A 9,851-nucleotide genomic window follows, 5' to 3' on the forward strand; every position below is an offset into this window, starting at 1 on the left:
AGCACCAATGGAATAAAAATTTAATAAAAAATAATAAGTAAATATAAAAAATTACAATAGAATTGGAATAGAATACAATGAAAGAAAGAAAAAAGAAAAATAATTAATGATCCTATTTAATAGTTATTTAGTTTCTAACCAGACGATCCACATTCTTTAACCATTAAGAACAGAAACCATTAAATCGTTTCCATATTAAAGCCAGGTGTGTTGCTGCAGCTCAGCTGCTGGAACCAAATGTTCTACAGCTCCCATAATAACGGGAGAACATTTGGCTAGAAAGAAACAATCAGTTGGTTCCTTGGTTTTGGTTACTCCGTTTGAACTGAGGTGTCTATGTATGCAGCTCACCTCTCTGATCTAAGCCTGGGTTCGGACTAATGAGCTGGTTCTGTTTGTTTTCAGGCTCACGAGCGCTCAGAGAGCGAAGAGGTGACGTTTGTCACACAGCTGGTGAAGAAGCTGATGATCATCATCGCCCGGCCGGCCCGACTCCTGGAGTGTCTGGTAGGAAACGGGTCAAATCCGATTAGACAAAAAAATATATTATTTACATTTTATCAGATTGATAAATGGCTGAATCAGAGATGGCTGCCAGTTAAATATTGATGGGAGCAACGTTTCAGATTGGGCTAGTTTTCATTTCTTGCTGTGTTGGATTCTGTGGTTCGATGCATAAATGGGTCCTGAAGAGGAACCCTCGCTAACATAATGCAACACACTCATTAGGTGAGCTCACTGAGTTTTAATGTCATGCTGCTTATTTCAAATAAGAAGTAACCCCACTGAAATGTTTCAAAGTCTCTTTGAAACTCAAGGAGCTTTTCGTTAATTCTTGCAGCTGAGCGCCGATCACCAAAATCTGTATCTTCCAATCAGCAATCACAGTATCAAATCCATACATTCTTTTACTGCTGTCTTATTTACATCGGTATTGTATTATTATTATTAAAATTATAGGATTTGAAAAACTATCATGAACTGACCACCAACTGAGGGTGCGGAGACGACCTTTTTAAAATAAAAATTGAAGATAGAGTAAATTATGTTGAAAAAGGATGAAATACGGAATGCTCTTAGGAGGTTTGTGTGTGGATTTTAAAAAAGCCATGTTAATTTAGCACTAGGAGGACTGTTTCGTCAACCTACCTACAGCTTAGACACCAACCGGCAGTTGCCTTCTCTCCCCACTCTGCTGCACTGCCTGCCAGCAGGCTCCTCTGATCCCTCACTGTCATTCTTCTCCTAGAGACTAGCCTCGCCTAGCCATAGCCTCTTGCTACTCATTCTTGTCTCCAGAGTGACGCTGTCCGACTCCTGCTCAGCAGTAGCCTCTCCCCTGCCCTTAGTATTCAGTTTTCCCAGTAGACTTTTTCAACCTTTCGCCATGCTCCCTGGATCCTCCGCAGTTAGCCTACCTAGCCTCGGTCAGATGAATCCCCGGTGCTACTGCTAGTTCCAGGCCGCCGTCTCACCTTCCTTCTGTTGACCATGTGATTCGTCCCTGTTTTGGGCACTCCAAGGACAGGAAAAAGATGGAAGACCACTTAGAGGAAAAACTCATCAACAACAAAATAATCTGCGCTTAAAATCGGTGGTTTTCATAATGAAGCGTGGTCACTGATCGTAGCCGATTTCTAAGCACTACCAATTAATTGGTGCAAGTCTAAACAGAACCAGCTTAAGATCTGTTTCTCCTGCTATTATTTCCCTGTTTCTGGTTTGACCCAATTGAACCTTTTATCCTCTGGGTGGTTCCAATGTTGTCTACCATGGGTTCTGACCCCCAGTTCTTTTGGTGGATTCAGCTCCCCTGATCCACTGGTTCAGTCCAGCAGATTTCTCTTTCTCTGGAACCACCTTGGGTGTGTTTGGGAATTGGACCAGTCTAGATGTTCTGCAAAAACCCAAAGACAGGCTTTAGCGTGACTTTTCTTCGACAGTGGAGACTTGTGGAGTGTTTTCACAGAGGTTAGAGTTTGTTGGAGCAGCTGGTTCATTATAGCTACTTTATGGTCAGAGGATCCTCTCTCATCTCTAGGATTTTAATCCTACTTCTCTATAATCCTGACAATGAGCTCACAGGGAAGAAATACGTCTGAATCTGACAGGTTTCTTTGTATTTTCAGGATTATTAGGTCGGTTTTCCAGGTACCTCTGGAAACAGAGGAGAACATTGGCATGTAGTAGCCTAGTGTTCCCTGATCTGCAGAGGAGACCTCCTGACCTCCCTCCTCTTCCTCCTCTACAGGAGTTTGACCCAGAGGAGTTCTACCATCTCCTGGAAGCGGCTGAAGGCCACGCCAAAGAAGGTCAGGGCATCAAGTCCGACATTCCGCGGTACATCATCAGCCAGCTGGGCCTCACCAGGGATCCTCTGGAGGGTAAGACCACCGGACCACGGTCGGATCATACCCAGGTTTTTTTTGGGTATTCTAACAGTTTCTGTCCCCAGAAATGACCCAGCTGAGCAGCTATGACAGCGGGAACCCAGAGACACCAGAGGCCGATGACGCAGTCGATGTGAGTTTACTGTCAGAACCAGATCAGTTGTTGGGTTGGGATAAGGTCTGACGCTTCTGGTGCTGATCTCTCACTGATTGATTTCAGGGCCAAAGTTCCACCATCCCTGCTGCTCCACCTCAGTCCAGAACCAAAACTCCTCGAGAGGAAGACTTTGAGACCATCAAGCTGATCAGTAACGGGGCCTACGGGTATGGCAGCATCCAACCAGGTCAGCACCGGTCATCCCAGGATCTCCTCCTGACCTGTCTGTCCTGTCTCTGCAGGGCGGTGTATCTGGTGCGTCATAAGGAAACCCGGCAGCGATTCGCCATGAAAAAGATCAACAAGCAGAACCTCATCCTGAGGAACCAGATCCAGCAGGCCTTCGTGGAGCGAGACATCCTGACCTTTGCAGAGAACCCGTTTGTTGTCTCCATGTTCTGCTCCTTTGAGACCCGGAGGCACCTCTGCATGGTGATGGAGTATGTGGAGGGTAAGGAACCAGGACCTGGTGTGCTGGTCGTCAGGCTACCTGGTTTGTACCCGGTTTCTGTTCAGTGTTGGGAAAAACGATGGCAAAACATTGCTTTTGCAGCTAGCGCTGTAACCAATTTGTGAAAGACAGTAATGTTTTAGTCATTACTATGGTTTAAACATATTTGGTATTCGTTTCTTAACGTGTATAAATAAGGACTACAGTCAAGTTTAAATGCATGAAACAGCTCCTGAACTCAGGAGAGACCATTGCAGAGAACCTCTGAGTCAATGATTCTTAACTTAGTTTAGAAGTTGTGATCTATAGAGGCTCCTCACATCAGCTTAACACTGAACTCCTGCCTTTAATCAACATCCTGGGATCATTCAGTCCTGCTCCTGTTTTTCTTTTCTGGGATATTGAAACCATGTTTAATTCTATCTAAATTAAAATTTTGTTGAATAGCTTGAAAAGCATCATTTTTTCTTTTATGGTAAACAGGAAACATCATCACATCTACACAATCATATTGCAACTCACTTGTCAAACCACACACACCAAAATAATACAGATTAGTTTTAAATTTTTTCAGACTTTAAATTAATTAATTAATTAATTCATTAATTGATAACAAACTCCTTATATTCTATTATTGAACCTCTAGTTGTATTCAGAGTTCTAATAACAACTAAGTTTTCAAAATTCCCGGACACTTTAGATCATAAAAAGTAACTACATATTTACCTTGGCTATTAAAAAACTTACTTTGAATAGTAACTGAGTTACAGAATTTCGGAGAAATAACTATAACTAGTTAGTTTTTTAAGTAACTTGCCCAACACTGGTTCTGTTCTGTTTGTAGAGAGATTTAATGATGAAGCGTCAGCTGCCTGATTCCTATGGCTACTAAACTTTTCATTATAATCCAGGTTTGGAAAGAAATATCCTGATAAATAATTGAACCTGGGAAGTTCTGAAATATTTTAATAAAAACTTTTAAAAATGAATGGATCCTAACTGGGTTTGGGCTACTGGTCTTGCTTGGACCTATGATGGTTCTGACTCAGGAAAATGTTCAGAACCTTCAGGGTCTGAACTCTACAGGTTTCCCTCTGCTGACTTCAGATTGGTTCTGTAGAACCCGGACCTGATGGTTCTGTTTTACCTCTGCTGAAACTTGCATGTTTGGGTCCCAGTAAGTTCTGATCCAGTTTAGAAATCCTAATTTTCACACAGGGAGGTGGTCGCTCTAGCCGCATTTCAGGCTCCACCTCCAATCCCAGATAAAAGTGGGAATCACCATAGCAACCAATGACCCCACAGACTTGTTTCTGTGACGGTACCCTGGTAAATCTGACTGACCCGTGGTTCTGGTCCTGCTGTCCAGGTGGGGACTGCGCCACCCTGCTGAAGAACATACGGGCGCTGCCCGTGGACATGGCTCGGATGTACTTCGCTGAGACCGTCCTGGCCCTGGAGTACCTTCACAACTACGGCATCGTCCACCGAGACCTCAAACCCGACAAGTAGGACCAGAGTTTCCTTTGCTTTGCAAGTTCTGTTGGGTCCAGATGGGCTGTAGGTGAGATGTTTCTCTTTATCTTGTCCTCAGTCTGCTAATCACTTCTCTGGGACACATCAAGCTGACGGACTTCGGGCTCTCCAAGATCGGCCTGATGAGTCTGACCACCAACCTGTATGAAGGCCACATAGAAAAGGACACCAGGGAGTTCCTAGACAAACAGGTACATCCTCCTTCAGCTCCGGCCCAGTGGCCCGCTTCTGCTGGTTTCTTAATGTTCTCCGCTCTGTGCTGCGACCTGTCTGCAGGTGTGCGGCACCCCGGAGTACATCGCCCCGGAGGTGATCCTGCGTCAGGGCTATGGGAAGCCGGTGGACTGGTGGGCCATGGGGGTCATCCTGTATGAGTTCCTGGTGGGCTGCGCTCCGTTCTTTGGAGACACCCCTGAGGAGCTGTTTGGTCAGGTGATCAGCGGTGAGTTTCTGCTGTAGATGCAGGAAGTAAAGGCTTGTATCTGGTCAGCCATGTTGGGCTGAGCCCCTCCCTACACCAATGAACACCTGTGGTTCTGATCAGACAGCCGGGTCTCTTGGTTCTGTGGGAATCAGGTGACCAAATGATGATCAGAATGATCTTGAAGATCAGGATCCTCTGTAGAGTCACTGAAACGTTCTGAGCAAATAGAACAAAACAAATAACTGAAAGTTGGTAGAACATATGAAAGTTCACCAGTCCAGCTGAGACTGGGCCGATACAGATAGTTAGATGTAGAGCTGCTGATCTTCCGTCCCAGTTCTCCTTCTGGTCAGTCAGACGCCACATGAGGCAGAAACCCAGCGTTCAGTACAAACCAGAATAAAGGTTTTAAGACCTGTTTCAATCTCTGGGTGGATCAGAAATGGCACTAGTTTCCATCCAGTTTTTTTTTTTTGCTGTAGAGATGTTCACATGATTGATCATCTCCATCCTGTTCATGCTTCTTGGTTCTCTGACTGTCTCCCTGTTCTCTATCAGATGAGATCATTTGGCCGGAGGGCGACGAAGCGCTGCCTCAGGACGCTGAAGACCTCATCACAAAGCTGCTCCGACAAAACCCTCTGGAGAGGCTCGGAACAGGTACCAGACCCGCTCAGCCTCAGACTGAATGACCTATCTGATGGGCAGTGTCCAGTAGTTTAGTGCTGAGGACTGTTTCCTCTGAGTCATCAGCCACCAGCTCTCTGGGTAAAAGAAGGAAGACTGGACCCCTGGAACTGGGTTTAGCCCAATGCTAACAGGCCAGAATCCAAACCTGATCCAATTCAGCGAAGGCCCAGTCTAATCCAGAACCTCCTGTGTCTGTTGGTCAGGAGGAGCCTTCGAGGTGAAGCAGCACCCGTTCTTCAGCGAGCTGGACTGGAACGGGCTGCTGAGGCAGAAGGCGGAGTTCATCCCTCAGCTGGAGTCAGAAGACGACACCAGCTACTTTGACAGTAGGTTCTGGAACCCTCCAAACCCCCACCCCACAGTTTCTGTGGAGCTCAGAAACTAAAGCTGCCTCTGTGTTTGGCCCTCAGCTCGATCGGACCGGTACCACCACGTGGATTCAGAGGACGAAGATGACACCAACGATGATGAGCATGTGGAGCTTCGACAGTTCTCCTCCTGCTCTCCTCGCTTCAGCAAGGTACAAATGGATTCGAGTCACATCGGCTCCCCTTCTGAAACCTGATTGGAAAACCTGCTAGGATTGGTTTTGGATTGGCTGTGATGGGACAGAATTACGTGTTTCTGCAGGTGTACAGCAGCATGGAGCGTCTGTCTCTCCACGAGGAGAAGAGGACTCCTCCTCCCACCAAGCGCAGCCTGAGTGAGGAGGGAGGAGATCGCATCGACAGCCTGAGCGGACTCAAATCCCGGGATCGGTCCTGGCTGGTTGGATCCCCAGAGATGTGAGTTTATGGCTGCCTAGACTCTTAGAGTAAACTGTTTAAGTGTCTGACGGTCCTGTTCTCCCAGTCTGAGGAAGCGGCTGTCTGTCTCTGAGTCCTCACACACGGAGAGCGACTCCAGTCCTCCTCTGACGGTCAGGAGACGCTGCTGTTCTGCCATCATAGAGATGCCGCGCTTTGCTATCTCGGCCGAGGAGGAGGCGAGTCCAGGTACGTAAACTGAACCACTGAACGGAAATATATAAACTTCCTTCTGATGGAGAACAAAACTTCAGTTGTTCTTTACTCCACATTTGGAAACTCATCACAATAAACAGTTTCTGTTAGCTAGCTGAAGCTAATCTTGGGTTTATTAGCTATATCAGGTGTTGTTAAAGAAATGTGTCAGAGACCAGTAAACTATGCGAAAACAACTGCTAATGTTGCTAAAGCTACATCCATAGAAATACACACTGGTCAGATTATCCAGCTTGACCTCATGAGAACAGAAAGGTGTTTTAAAGCCATCCAAAAGCGCTATCTGTCTTTTTGTTGAGAAGAGAATTTCTGTAAGTTAAGTAAAATACCAGCCTATGACTCCCTTAAACATCACTGCTATCAACTAAAATTAGAAACTCTTCCAGGCTGAGAGAATCTTCAGGAAGTCTGCAGCTTCCTGAGGAGAATAACTTGCTGCTCCGTCTGATTGATCCATCAGGGGGTGCTGGCAGCAGGAAAAGTCCCGGCCTGATTGGTCCTAACGCAGTGAGGGGCCCGCGCTCCGAGGAGCTCCCACTCACCATCCCAGAGCTCCCAGTGGAGCGGGAGCTGAAGCTGGACGAGTCGCCCACCACGCCGAGCTCCACCAGCAGCCAGCTGAGCAAGTCCACACTAACACGTCAGTTCATACACACCTAATCCTAATCCCCGACCCAAGAGCAGACCTTTGTTTCTTTTGGGACCACTCCGAAGGGCCCCACAATGTAGCATGTTCCTGGAACTGTCCTCACAAAGTACTAAATCCAGGCAACACACCCAGCTGCGAAGCTTGGGTCTCCAGCTGCTGCAGTGAGGCTCTCAGGACTGAGGCAGCTTCCTCCGTCCTCAAATGGTGGATAAAAAGATTTTTTGTTGTGGGGGTGCAGCCGTCCCACCTCAGAATCACAGCCACTCTGGGTGGGTTTTGTTACAAACTCTCCAGAAGCAACGATGGCTGTGATGATCAGATGTTCTCATGGTTTAATCAAATTAATCAAAGTATTAATGTGTCATAAATTTCAGAAAACTTTGTTTTTCTGCCAAATTGCTGAAAAGATCCAGATTGATTGACAGATAAACTGACTCTTTTCAGCGGGCAGCTCCGGGGACGTATGCGAACGAACAAACGGCGGCGGGGCACCCAAACCAGACGCCGACTCTCCGTCTACGCCGAAGGCCATCAGCGACCTCGCGGCTCGCAGGGCGCGCCATCGCCTGATGTCTGGAGATGCAGACAAACACGCAGCGAGCTCCAGCTCGCGGCCGTTCACCAAGGTCATCAAGTCGGCCTCGGCAAATACTCTGTCACTGGTGATCCCTGGAGGTCGGTGCGATTCCTAACTGCAGGAACGGAATGCTCTCTGTGCCATGAAGCTCTGCTGACTCGTTTCTATCTGATTGTAGATCATCACGGAGCGTCCCCATTGGCCAGCCCCATGTCTCCTCACTCGCTGTCGTCCAACCCGTCGTCCCGGGACTCCTCACCGAGCCGTGACCTGTCTCCAGCCGTGACCAACATCAAACCAGCCATCGTCATCCACCGAGCGGGAAAGAAGTACGGCTTCACCCTGAGAGCCATCCGGGTCTACATGGGAGACAGCAACATCTACACCGTACAGCACATGGTCTGGGTGAGTTCCAGAACCGACCCGAGAGGTTCCGACACCCCATGTTCCACATAAGTTTTTTATCAAATGTAGGAATCTGGTTAAAAATCATCCAGTCCTGCTTCCCAGCCTCCAACACCTCCACCCTCCGGTTGTTTTCTACATGCAGCTCTGACCCAGTCAGTATCCTTCTTTAGAACCAGCAAAAAAAAAGCAACTAATCTGGAGTTTAAAGTCCCCGTTTCAGAACTTCCAAGCTGCTATCCCAGAACAGCATGAATTATGATCTTTAGATTTAGAGGCTGTTTAGTTTTAAAACTTTAGGGTTCAATTTCTAGAACCTACAGGTTGTGTTTAAACAATTTCAGGAGGCCAACAGATTAATATTCTGTTTATGAAGATTTCCTTTTTAGAAAATCTGCATTTTTATCCACCAATTGTTTCCCATCGCTCACAGAAATGACAGTTCATTACTTTGTGCTTATTAGTAATGTCTCCTCATAACTGATAACCTAGCTAGTGCTAACGTTTAACTGGTTCTTTGCCTTTGTATTAAGGTCACCTCCCAGAGGAAATGATTGAAATTAAAGTTAGTATTAGAAAGCAGTGTTTGTTATTTTTCATTATAAAACTTCAGGGGAAAATATTTAATAGATCTAATTTGGAGATCTGATTTTTAAAGCATATTGTCCAGCCTTAGTGTAGAGGTTAATCATCTGGTAGTCATACAGTATTTTTAATGAGCTTAAAGGATTCGTTCCTAAACCCTGAGTGTTATGATATCCTGTGGTTTAAAGGCGTTTTGAAATAATTTCCCCTTAAGGTGAAAATCATTTGACTGGATCCCACAGGCTACTTAGATGAAGCTTACAGGGAAGGTACCCTACACCCGCCTGGCACTGTCTCCTTTATGAGTGTGGGATGACTCACTGGGAGTTCTGGTAATTGTGTGTAAATCTCAGAAGTCTTCTTTCCACCTTCTCCACCTTAAAGTAGCTGATTTCTGAGAAGGGTCCCTGTAAATACAGGATACCTGGTTGGGAAAACTATCACCATCACAGTTAGGTTGATTATCCAGAATGTTTGAGCTTCTTGGTGTCTTATAATCTGGTATTAATGATTAACCATTGCTGGGTCGCCATCTGCAAGACTTGGCAGTAAAGAAAAACATCTCCCAGGCTGAGTTTGTCCTGTTATCCTCCCTCTGATCTTCCATTTCTCCTTTCATTCTCAGCATGTGGAGGAGGGGGGTCCGGCACACGAGGCGGGGCTGAGGAAGGGTGATCTGATCACCCATGTGAACGGAGAGCCAGTCCACGGTCTAGTTCACACTGAGGTGGTGGAGCTCATACTGAAGGTAAAACCCTAAACCTTTACTAGCGTGATGAGAATGATGAGACCAAACACTGAAACTACCGCATGTCGTCCCTCAGAGCGGAGCCAAAGTCTCAATCTCTGCCACGCCGTTTGAAAATACGTCCATCAAAGTCGGTCCCGCCCGCAAGACAACGCACAAGTCCAAGATGGCGAGACGCAACAAGAAAACGAAGAACAAGGAGGGGCAGGACAGGTAG

At 46.5% G+C, this 9,851-nt stretch overlaps 1 protein-coding gene across 1 annotated transcript in view; it reads left to right on the plus strand.

Annotated features, from left to right (window-relative positions):
* mast2 (microtubule associated serine/threonine kinase 2) overlaps positions 1-9,851 on the plus strand; it is a gene marked incomplete at its 5' end in the record, with an annotated part of 26,184 nt that overhangs the window by 11,324 nt on the left and 5,009 nt on the right. Inside the window, 18 exons of the mRNA XM_015385355.1 lie at positions 406-507; positions 2,252-2,384; positions 2,456-2,523; positions 2,611-2,714; positions 2,790-2,998; positions 4,368-4,506; positions 4,593-4,725; positions 4,811-4,976; positions 5,517-5,618; positions 5,852-5,974; positions 6,059-6,168; positions 6,279-6,433; positions 6,501-6,643; positions 7,131-7,310; positions 7,764-7,994; positions 8,075-8,301; positions 9,512-9,634; positions 9,711-9,847. Of these exons, the coding sequence (XP_015240841.1) occupies positions 406-507; positions 2,252-2,384; positions 2,456-2,523; positions 2,611-2,714; positions 2,790-2,998; positions 4,368-4,506; positions 4,593-4,725; positions 4,811-4,976; positions 5,517-5,618; positions 5,852-5,974; positions 6,059-6,168; positions 6,279-6,433; positions 6,501-6,643; positions 7,131-7,310; positions 7,764-7,994; positions 8,075-8,301; positions 9,512-9,634; positions 9,711-9,847 (2,585 nt within the window). The remainder of the gene's footprint in view (positions 1-405; positions 508-2,251; positions 2,385-2,455; positions 2,524-2,610; positions 2,715-2,789; positions 2,999-4,367; positions 4,507-4,592; positions 4,726-4,810; positions 4,977-5,516; positions 5,619-5,851; positions 5,975-6,058; positions 6,169-6,278; positions 6,434-6,500; positions 6,644-7,130; positions 7,311-7,763; positions 7,995-8,074; positions 8,302-9,511; positions 9,635-9,710; positions 9,848-9,851) is intronic.

This window comes from Cyprinodon variegatus, unplaced genomic scaffold (genome assembly GCF_000732505.1).
Source record: "Cyprinodon variegatus isolate N-32 unplaced genomic scaffold, C_variegatus-1.0 Scaffold337, whole genome shotgun sequence".
Taxonomy (NCBI): domain Eukaryota; kingdom Metazoa; phylum Chordata; class Actinopteri; order Cyprinodontiformes; family Cyprinodontidae; genus Cyprinodon; species Cyprinodon variegatus.